Here is an 11,802-nt window from a genome sequence, read left to right as displayed (position 1 = left end):
AGGAGGTGACAGGAGGGAGGTGACAGGAGGAGACAGGAGGGAGGTGACAGGAGGGAGGTGACAGGAGAGAGGTGACAGGAGGGAGGTGACAGGAGAGAGGAGACAGGAGGGAGGTGACAGGAGGGAGGTGACAGGAGAGAGGAGACAGGAGGGAGGTGACAGGAGGAGGTGACAGGAGGAGGTGACAGGAGGGAGGAGACAGGAGGGAGGTGACAGGAGGCGGCGGTCGGCTTTCATCAGGCGGCGGTGGCGGTGACGGAGGTGTTTGCTGGGGTTGCCGTGACGATGCGACGGTGGCACGACGTCTTGAGCCAGGGAGAAGAGGGAGAGGGGGGAGGGAGGTGGAGAGAGAGGGGGGGGGGGGATAGCCAGAGGCAGCGGGTGGGTGGGGGTGGGGGGTGTCGGGGGGGGGGGGGTCAGAATCACCAGCGAGGAGTGAGAAGGTCAGAGGAGAGAGACATGAAGTGTAGCAGCGGCAGTGCGGCGTTCACACACACACACACACACGGACGGACGACAGGTGAGAGAGGGGGCGGGAGCGGGAGGCGGTGACCACGACGACGACGGTGACCACGACGACGACGGTGACTCAGAGGGGCTCTACAGGCTGGTCTGACGGACCAGCGTGGGCCCAGCGGCACCGGGCTGCAACTCAGGGGGACCGCAGAGCTGGACCACCTGCAGAGACAGGACCCACACCTCAGGGGGAGAGTGGGTGTGTGTGTAGTGTGTGTAGTGTTTGTGTGTGTGTGTGTGTGTTGTGTGTGTGTAGTGTGTTGTGTGTAGTGTTGTGTGTGTAGTGTAGTGTGTGTGTGTTGTGTGTGTGTGTGTGTAGTGTGTAGTGTAGTGTGTGTGTAGTGTTGTGTGTGTGTGTGTGTGTGTGTGTGTGTGCGTGTTTGTAGTGTGTAGTGTGTGTGTGTGTGTGTGCTATGGGCATGTGTGTGTTACTAAGAGGAAAGCTGACACAGTGTGTAACCTTGTCGTTGTGTGTTTGGTTCGTTATGCTCAATCACAACAATTTAGGAGTATTAGAAAAATAAGTGAAATACAACCTGTGAGAAAGAATTGCTTCAAGGGGAACACTTAAAAATATCAACACTTAAAAATATCAAGCATGATGGAAAGACAGGCTACCGCGCAAAAATGATTAAATATCAAATATTGCCTCCCTGACTGCTATATATATTTAAGCAATAGATCACGACAGGCTGTGGTATACGTTCATTATACCACAGTTAAGGGGCGTTGGCGACCCCCTTCACTGTGGTATAATGAACGTATACCACTGACTGAAGTGATCTATTGCTTTTATAAAACGGTTACGTAAATATGGCGAAATGAAAGTCATAGACACCCTCAATTTTGAAAAAGCTAGAAAGTCAGAAAAGCATTTTTTTTAACGAATACAAAAAAGTAGTCCCTCCTGGCTGCCGGCAAAGTGTACGGCGGTTGCTATGCAACACACTGTAGCGTCCTTCAGAGAGAAGGCTAGAGACGGTAGCTCGGTTCGCCGGCAATTTAGCCTACTGTCAAAGTTCACTCAGCGTGTGCCTATTGCTTTACAACATTTCCACCCCCTCCAGCAATCAACATGTTTTTTAGGCTTCAGTGAACTATGCTATTGCTTTTATATATAAATAAACAACAGTTCAAGTTAGGCGCGGAGTGATACTGGACTCTGTAAACTGAACGGGCGTCATAGCTGTGTGTATACGCTCAATATACAACAGTTGGGAACCAATCAGATCGCTTGATTTAAGCCACCCGTTTTATAAATATATATATAGCATATACAGTATACAGTATATATATATATATACTGAATGCTAAAATTGGCAATCATATTGTACGCTATGCTATGCTATGATACGCTATGCTACGCTACGCTATGCTATGTTACGCTATGCTATGCTACGCTACACTATGCAACGCTATGCTATGTTATGCTACGCTACGCTATGTTATGCTACGCTATGCTACGCTATGCTACGCTACGCTATGCTACGCTATGTTACGCAACGCTATGCTACGCTACGCTACACTATGTTACGCTATGGTACGCTACGCTACGCTATGCTATGTTATGCTACGTTATACTACGCTACGCTATGCTATGGTACGCTACGCTACGTTATGCCATGCTACGCTATGCTGTGCTACACTACGCTACGCTACGCTCGCTCCGCTCTACGTTACGTTACGTTACGCTACGCTCCGCTACGTTACGTTATGCTATCATATGCTACGCTATGCTACGCTACACTACGCTATCATATGCTGTGCTACGCTATGCTATGCTACGCTACACTACGCTATGCTATGCTATGCTACGCTACACTACGCTATGCTATGCTATGCTATCATATGCTATGCTATGCTACTCTACTCTACTTGCGTTCTCTGCTAGGAAAGATTGTAGCAAACCGTTTGACCAAAAAGATAATACAATAATATACAAATATAAACTACCAATCAATTTGCTGGAATCGAACACTTGAGAACATTGTAATGGAGACAATGCCATTTTTTTAACAGCTTATAAGAAGCTTTATAAAATGCGTGGCTTAAATCAAGCGATCTGATTGGTTCCTAACTGTTGTATAATGGGCATATACATAACCGCTATGACGCCCAATCAGTTTTCAGAGTTTCGTATCACGCCGCGCCTAACTTGAACTGTTGTCTATTTATTTATAAAAGCAATAGCATAGTTCACTGAAGCCTCAAAACATGTTGATTGGTGGAGAGGGTGTAAATGTTGTACAGCAATAGGCACACGGTGAGTGAACTCGATAGTAGGCTTAATTGCCCGTGAACCGAGCTACCGTCTCTTCTAGCCTTCTGTCTGAAGGACGCTACAGTGTGTTGCATAGCAATCGCCGCGCACTTTGCAGGCAGCCGGGAGGGACTACATTTTTGTATTCATTAAATAAATGCTTTTTTGACTTTGTCCCACCGCTGCGCGTCGGGACGAACAACGCCCCTGAACTGTGGGATAATGAGAACAATCCACAGCCTGTCGTGAGCTACCGCTTAAATGTTTGATTAATGTTCATCCAATCTTGACCTTTGCTGCGTCGCCCTTTCCAGCACAAAACATTTGACTCTGATAAGGAGATATTCCCTGCATGTGATGAATACCAGAATAACATGCCGTTCAGAATACTAAAACAAACACCCCACTTGACTCCTAATGTCCACCTTTCACCTGTCTCACCTGGGTTAGGGTTAGCCCTAGCCCTGTCCTAACCCTCTCTCATCAGGGCTAGGGTTAGCCCTAGCCCTAGCCCTAACCCTAACCCCCATAGAGTGACCTTAAGTCATACAGAACACCAGCAGCAGGAGCTATGAATATACAGTATAACCCAGTCCCCTACACACTAAACAAATAATAATGGTTTTCTGAAAGGAAAGAAAAGCACGTTGACAAAAAAAAATGATCCTAGAAATCTGTAAGGAGTGGAGTTCCAGTCCAACGTTGGTGTCTCCATAAAGCAGTTTCTGCATTATCATTTGTTTATACATTTTATAATTACAACCAAAGTGGGCTGCATACATTACCATGACATTATGTTGTGTTGAGACCCTTTGGCTCTCTTTGAACTACACAAAGTCATTTTGGAAATAGGCCATCTTGAGGTTCAGCCACTTTATCAAGATGAACTCCCCAAGGACACATTAAGCATCAGGGATGTTACATCAGCTTTGGTGTGACTTGAGATTGTATTTGCAGAATGTGTGTTTTCGCCGCGGCTCTGGGCTAGTCATGAGTCTAGAATCACCACGCTACTACCTTTAGGCCCAGAGCCCAGTCCTGGAATGAAAGGCAAAGACCAAATATAATTGGACAGTTCTACAACTCCGGGGAATCGCTGTCTCTTACCAAGCACATGAAATCCTTGTTATCCAAAATATTGGATACACACATTAGCATTCTCGCACAATGCAAGAGTACACACACACACACACACACACCTGTCTGTCTTCACTAAGGGTTAGGGTACACACCCACCTGTCTGCAGGGGTTAGGGTTGGGGTTGGGGTTAGGGTACACACCCACCTGTCTGCAGGGGTTGGGGTTGGGGTTGGGGTTGGGGGGGTCCGGGTAGGGCCCGTTGTGTGTGGTGGTTTTCTCGGTCCGTGGGGCGCTGGGGTCCCCGTCCTCCACGCCGTTGGTCTTACGCCGGAAACTTCTCACGCAGAGAACCTGGAAAACAAACCTCTTATTGAGTCCACAGCTCCAGACCCTGATGTCCTAACCCTAACCCTTACCCTAACCCTAACCTAACCTCTTATTGAGTCCACAGCTCCAGACCCTGATGTCCTAACCCTAACCCTTACCCTAACCTAACCTCTTATTGAGTCCACAGCTCCAGACCCTGATGTCCTAACCCTAACCCTTACCCTAACCCTAACCTAACCTCTTATTGAGTCCACAGCGCCAGACCCTAACCCTAACCCTAACCCTAACCCTAACCCTAACCCTAACCCTAAGGGTTACCCTAACCTTAACCCTAACCCTAAGGGTTACCCTAACCCGAACCCTAACCCTAAGGGTTACCCTAACCCTAACCCTGATTGACCAAATGGCCAGTGTCTGTGTGGAGGGTGAGGGTTACAGTAACCCTACCCCTGATGGGTTAGGGTGAGGGTGAGGGTTACAGTAACCCTACCCCTGATGGGTTAGGGTGTCTGGGTGGAGGGTGAGGGTTAGGCTAACCCTGATGGACCGGGGCGGAGCGGGGTCTGAGTGGAGGCTGGTCCTTCAGTGCTGACAGGAAACACCAATATAGAAATAGAATAAAGAATTGGCTGTGTCTCAGTTCAGGGGCTGCATCCTTCAAAGGACGCCGTCTATGAAGGAGTGGCCTTCGTAGACGGCGAAGGCCGCACCCAAGGCCTAACGAGCGTTGTTAAATGAGACTGTCTGGCCTACAGAGCATTTCCAGATTGCGTAACAAGCCGTTAACGTCCTTCCTTTACCTTGCGTGACCACACGCCGCTCCTGTCTCCTAGCAACCCTGACAGCTGCTGCGGTTCAAACCGGACAGCGGAGGAGAAATGTGGAGCCAGAAATCATCATTTTATTTATGTTTTATCTTTTATTGGAGGAGTGGGAGAAGATTCACCGCCGGAGGCGGCGGGTGAAGAGGAGGAGAGGACGTTAATTAGTTTAACTTTATATGGCTAACTTTGTCAATAAAATTACATATTTAAAATGGTTCCAACCTTACTTTTATATTAAAAAATGGTTTTACATAGTTTTGTCATTAAATATGTATTCACTGCAGCTGCCGCTTCCGCTCTCTCCGCGCCATTTCTGAAAAAAATCCAACGCGCAATGAATCTTGGGATACGTTTGGCCGTGAATCCGGGAAAAAAAAGAAGGCAGCATGTCTCGGCCGCATTTGAAGGAGCCTTCGAAATGGGACAGCACTTGACGCGACGCTGTGACGTAAGCGGTCTTAAAATGCGTCCTTCGAAGGATGCAGCCCCTGAATTGAGACGCAGCCACTGTGAAGAAGGGTTGACTGCATCATTATCTCCCCCATTATGACCCCACTAGGGTCATAAGGAAACTGGATGCAGAAATGACTCAAGCAGAAAGCAGAAATGTCAAATATTCATATGATGTTTTCCCCTGAGTAATCCCTGATGGCCCATCTTGAATGAAATCAAACTGCCAGTTGACATTCATGAGGAGGGCGTTTTAAATTCAACTATCCAGGGACACGCTGAGACGGGCCTGGTATCTACTCTGGAGAGACGTCTGACAGGCCACAATGATCAGTGACACATTAAATACATAAAACATAAACTGGTTATTGTGGAACGAAGGGGAAGATAAACAGACCGAACTGAAGGCTCCTTCTCCTTACGCAACACATTACTACAACACAATACTTACTACACAATACTCTAATTACCTCCAGAGTGACGCTCGGCGCAAATGTGCTCCGTGCTCGTGTTGAAGAGGAGAACTCTGACTGAATTATGGATGAGGTACGTTGATCGTTAAGGATTGAACTGGTTACAATACGCCTTCATTTAACGTAACGTCCCCATCCTCCACAAGGTTCAACCATGGTCTGTTTATCGGCCCAATGACGCACATTCAATCAGTTTGATTTCCACTCATTCTAAAGACGAGACATTTGTTTTTGTTTTTCCTTCCAGACCTTCTTGAAGCTCTGCCTGAAGTTGTCCGACAGGAAGCCGTAGAGCAGCGGGTTGGCGCAGGAGTTGGCGTAGGACAGGATGACGGCGAAGAAGTAGATGCCGGCGGTGGCGCTGGACTCGGGGATGATGACCACCAGGTTGACCATGTTGATGATGAAGAAGGGCAGCCAGCAGAGCACGAACACCACCACGATCACCACCACCATGCGCGTCACCTTACGCTCGGACCGCCGCCGCGTGGTGAACCCCGCGCGCATGCCCGAGGACTTGACCTGAGGAGGAGGAGGAGGAGGGGGAGGGGGAGGAGGAGGGGGAGGAGGGGGAGGAGGGGGAGGAGGAGGAGGAGGGGGAGGAGGAGGAGGAGGAGGAGGAGGAGGGGGAGGAGGAGGAGGAGGTTCGTGAGGAGGAGGAGGAGGAGGAGCTCAATAAGGTGGCGGATCGATAACAAGGATAATGACAGTGATGATAATGAGGATAATGGTGGTGATGATTAAGATAATGACAGTGATGATAAGGATGATAATGATGTTAAGGATGATAAGGATGCAGATGATAATGATTATGATAGTGCCAATGTTGATGATGATGAAAAGATTAGGGGGATGTTTGAGTTGTGATGTTGAAGATCAGAGGCTGGACTTAATGAGGTACATTAAACACACACACACACACACACGTCAACACACACACACACACACATGAACAAGGCACCTTGACGACGATGAGGAGGTAGCAGAGGCAGATGATGAAGAGCGGCCCGAAGAAGCCCAGTGTGGCGGTGTAGAGGATGAAGGCCGTCGACCACACGTTCTTGGGCTCCGGCCAGATCATGTTGCACGAGTTGAACGTTTCCTGAGGAGATCGACGTAAAGAATTCACTGAACACCTGCCTGAAGGACAGAGGAGGAGGGGGAGGGGGGGGAGGAGGAGGAGGAGGAGGAGGGGGAGGGGGGGAGGAGGAGGAGGAAGGGGAGGCGGAGGGGGAGGAGGAGAAGGAGGAGGAGGAAGGGGAGGAGGAGAAGGAGGGGGGAGGAAGAGGAGGGGGAGGAGGAGGAGGAGCAGGAGGAGGAGGAGCAGCCTCACCTGGACGTCAGAGAAGATGACCACGGGCAGCACCACCAGGAAGGACACGGCCCACACGGCCACGCTCACGCCCTTGGCCACGCGGGGGTGCCTCCAGCGCGTGCTGCGGATGGGGTGGACCACGGCCAGGTAGCGGTCCACCGACATCACCGTCAGGCAGAAGATGGAGGTGAACTGGTTCATGGAGTCGGCCGTCATGACCACGCGGCACAGGAAGGAGCCGAAGGGCCAGTAGGAGAGCACGTTCTGCGTGGTGAGGAAGGGCAGCCCGGCGATGTACAGCTCGTCGGCCACCGCCAGGTTCAGGATGTAGATGTTGGTGACGGTCTTCATCTTGGCGTGCCGCAGCACCACGTAGATGGCCAGCGTGTTGCCCAGCAGCCCCACCACGAACACGGTGAGGGACACCACCGCCGTGGGCAGCGTGCTGCCGCCCTCGAACGGCACGCTCTGCAGCCAGGAGCCGTTGGCCGAGGCGTTGGGGAGGAGGAGGAGGGAGGGCGAGGGGGAGGGGGAGGGCGGCTCCTCCGCCATGGTGGAGGCTGTGGCAGCACCACCCACCGCGACGGTTCTTCGGTTTTCCAGAGGGTAGAGGCTGACGTTAGAGGCTGATGTTAGAGGCTGAGGGTAGAGGCTGACGTTAGAGGCTGAGGGTAGAGGCTGAGGGTAGAGGCTGATGATAGAGGCTGACGATAGAGGCTGAGGGTAGAGGCTGACGATAGAGGCTGACGATAGAGGCTGAGGGTAGAGGCTGACGATAGAGGCTGGCGTTGGAGGCTGAGGGTAGAGGCTGAGGGTAGAGGCTGACGTTAGAGGCTGAGGGTAGAGGCTGACGATAGAGGCTGACGATAGAGGCTGATGTTAGAGGCTGGCGTTAGAGGCTGAGTGTAGAGGCTGACGTTAGAGGCTGACGTTAGAGGCTGAGGGTAGAGGCTGACGTTAGAGGCTGAGGGTAGAGGCTGAGGGTAGAGGCTGAGGGTAGAGGCTGACGTTAGAGGCTGACGTTAGAGGCTGACGATAGAGGCTGACGATAGAGGCTGAGGGTAGAGGCTGAGGGTAGAGGCTGATGTTAGAGGCTGATTTTAGAGGCTGATGTTAGAGGCTGAGGGTAGAGGCTGATGTTAGAGGCTGATGTTAGAGGCTGATGTTAGAGGCTGGCATTGGAGGCTGACGTTAGAGGCTGACGTTAGAGGCTGATGATAGAGGGTAGAGGCTGACGTTAGAGGCTGACGGTAGAGGCTGACGTTAGAGGCTGAGGGTAGAGGCTGACGTTAGAGGCTGATGATAGAGGCTGAGGGTAGAGGCTGATGATAGAGGCTGACGTTAGAGGCTGAGGGTAGAGGCTGACGTTGGAGGCTGACGTTAGAGGCTGGCGTTGGAGGCTGTGGCTACAGGACCGATGGGAGAGAGTTGGTTCAGGATGTAAAGAGGCCGTTCTGACTCTTCTTGTACAAAGCTTGTTGAGATGAAGGGGGATGAGATTAAATGAGAGGAGAAGGAAAGAAGGAAAACGCAAAGAGATCATGGGTTGGGATTGTAAAGGCTACAGGTCGGGATGTGTAAGTGTTTTTGGAGAATCAAAGTAGAACTTGTGGTTGTTGTTTTTAATGTATTATCCGTCCTTATATTATCCGTCCTTCGTTACAATGAAAGACGAGCGTCTGAAAATAACCATCAACAGCGGATCTATCAGATCTCTCATCAATCATACTGGTCTTTAAAACGCATGCGGGGAACAAGCGGGGTTCTTTCTGTCACCGTTTTAAAGTCAATAGCTGAAGGGACAAAATATCGTATAGAGTATATACCGTATATATAGATAAATATAGACTGGATATAATAGAGTATAGAGTATATACCGTGTAAATATATATATATATATATATATATTTAAAAATATATATATATAGATATATTTAAAAAATATATATATATATTAATAGACTGGATAAAATAGAGTATAGAGTATATACCGTATATATATATATATATATACATAAATATAGACTGGATATTAGAATCACCTCCATGCACAATTAACCTCAAAGCCTCCGTCTAATCTCCACTGAGCTCCACTGACGGCGATCTTCTGATCTGCTCTGCATCAATAAGACATCATGCAGATGAATTATATAGTATGAATTAACCTCAGTGTAGCTCGACGAGTCGTGAGACTCATCTCTAACTCTGATCTCACCGGCTTTACACGGAATGTATTTTACGGACAGAAACGGATTAAAAAAAGATTCCCGTCAATTGTTTAAAACACATTCACACTGTTCGGCTAATTCCAATTAATTAAACATCCAAACCGATTAAATTAGAAGCAGTCTTACTTTTTCAATATGTCGTTAACTCCGACCCGTCTTCTGTGTTGGTGATGCCGTGTCTCCGATCAATCACTGTCCAATCAATCACTGTCCAATCAATCACTGTCCATAGGGCGGTCAGATCGGTCCGCTCCTTGGCGCTCACCTGCCATCTGATCGCCTTCTGGTCCTTCAACTTTACAGCTCTGCGCGCGTTGTTGGTTTTTTTTTTTTACGTTATCCAAAGACCGAGAGAGAGAGAGAGAGAGAGAGAGAGAGAGATGGGGGGAGAGAGAGAGATGGGGGGAGAGAGAGAGATGGGGGGAGAGAGAGAGAGAGAGAGAGGAAGAGTGAGAGAGATGGAGTGAGTTAGAGAGAGATAAAAACAGAGGAAGAGTGAGAGAGATAGATGGAGTGAAAGAGAGAGAGATAGAGAGAGAGAGAGATGGAGAGAGGAAGAGAGATTAGAGCATAGGAGAGGTAGGAAGAGGGATACAGAGAGAGATAAAGAAACACAGAAGGAGAGGAAGGGAGAGAGGAAGGGAGATTGGTCTATAAATATCCTCTTCATGTCTCTATTGATGAGAGAGAAATGGGGAATCCTAAAAGCAGTTAAAGCTAAGGGGGTGTCATTTTGTGTGTGTGTGTGTGTGTGTGTGTGTGTGTGTGTGTGTGTGTGTGTGTGTGTGTGTGTGTGTGTGTGTGTGTGTGTGTGTGTGTGTCTCTGTGAGGGGGAGGAGGATGAGGAGGGGGAGACGGGGGAGGAGGAGGAAGAGGAGGAGGGGGAAGAAGAGGAGGAGGAGGAGCAGAGGGAGGAGAAGGAGATGATGGAGAAGGATGAGGAGGGGGAGGATGAAAATACACTAACTAACTAAGACACTACCTCACTCACTAAGACACTACCTCACTCACTAAGACACTACCTCACTCACTAAGACACTACCTCACTCACTAAGACACTAACTAACTAAGACCCTACCTCACTAACTAGGACACTAACTAACTAAGACACTATCTAACTACGTGTATTTTCTGGTCACTCCATTGGCAGTAGTTAATCAGACACTTTGTCTCCAAAGATCAGATGATTAATTAAATCTGATTGAAGTTTCAGTAGATCTGCTGAATTAATCACTTGTTAATGGGTGACAGAAGGGATCAATGATTGATGTGCCCATGGTGGTGATACCTGAGTCACCGGACTTGTTCAACTGCGTGAAGCACTTTCTCCTTCAAACATTCTTCACCCCAAAAGTTGGAAAACTAAGTGGTATCTTAAATATTCAAATTTACTGAATTATTTACATCTATCTCAATCTTTACCTTCAGGAGGTCATGACGGAGCACGGAGTGAAGGCGGTGAACATGACCTGGGGCTGTGAACTACTGAGTACAGGATCATGAAGGATACTAGTTGTAAGTTAAGCAGAGGAACGCCCAGGGCCCACAAAACATGATCAACTGTCCACCGAAAGAAGAGTGGATGTTAAAGCACCAAAGAGAATCTTCCGGACTTAATAATAACCTTAATGATAACCTTGCGAGGTTAACTCTTGAAAGTGTTATTCCAAATGTAGACCTCAATGTTAAAACAAGTAGAAGCCTACAAATGAATATTAACTAACATCAGCGTCCTAATAACTTATTAATTCCTAATAAAGAGTTTCATACAAAGACCAAACAAGATGGTTCCATCGAGCAGAGACAAGACGACATGCTGTAGCTGAGAGGATTCAGAGCATTCAGGCTCATAGAGCATGCAGGATGATATAGAGCAGGTTGATATAGAGCAGGTTGATATAGAGCAGACTGATATAGAGCAGGATGATATAGAGCAGGATGATATAGAGCAGACTGATATAGAGCAGGTTGATATAGAGCAGGCTGATATAGAGCAGGTTGATATAGAGCAGACTGATATAGAGCAGACTGATATAGAGCAGGCTGATATAGAGCAGGTTGATATAGAGCAGACTGATATAGAGCAGTGTGTTATAGAGCAGACTGATATAGAGCAGACTGATATAGAGCAGACTGATATAGAGCAGACTGATATAGAGCAGGTTGATATAGAGCAGGCTGATATAGAGCAGGTTGATATAGAGCAGACTGATATAGAGCAGACTGATATAGAGCAGGCTGATATAGAGCAGGTTGATATAGAGCAGACTGATATAGAGCAGTGTGTTATAGAGCAGACTGATATAGAGCAGTGTGATATAGAGCAGTG

General features: G+C 48.2%; 1 protein-coding gene across 1 annotated transcript in view; it reads right to left on the bottom strand.

The window, feature by feature from the left end:
* Window positions 1–236: 236 nt before the first annotated feature.
* Window positions 237–11,802, bottom strand: part of LOC311373116 (somatostatin receptor type 5-like) — a gene marked incomplete at both ends in the record, with an annotated part of 16,782 nt that continues 5,216 nt past the window's right edge. Inside the window, 8 exons of the mRNA XM_084489960.1 lie at window positions 237–305; window positions 622–678; window positions 4,061–4,207; window positions 6,180–6,452; window positions 6,892–7,032; window positions 7,264–8,053; window positions 8,176–8,235; window positions 8,508–8,651. Of these exons, the coding sequence (XP_084346086.1) occupies window positions 237–305; window positions 622–678; window positions 4,061–4,207; window positions 6,180–6,452; window positions 6,892–7,032; window positions 7,264–8,053; window positions 8,176–8,235; window positions 8,508–8,651 (1,681 nt within the window). The remainder of the gene's footprint in view (window positions 306–621; window positions 679–4,060; window positions 4,208–6,179; window positions 6,453–6,891; window positions 7,033–7,263; window positions 8,054–8,175; window positions 8,236–8,507; window positions 8,652–11,802) is intronic.

The sequence above is a fragment of the Micromesistius poutassou genome, assembly GCF_964030765.1.
Source record: "Micromesistius poutassou genome assembly, contig: SCAFFOLD_188, whole genome shotgun sequence".
In the NCBI taxonomy this organism is placed as follows: domain Eukaryota; kingdom Metazoa; phylum Chordata; class Actinopteri; order Gadiformes; family Gadidae; genus Micromesistius; species Micromesistius poutassou.
Note: the sequence above shows the minus strand (reverse complement) of the source record. Positions and strands in the feature narration are given on the sequence as shown.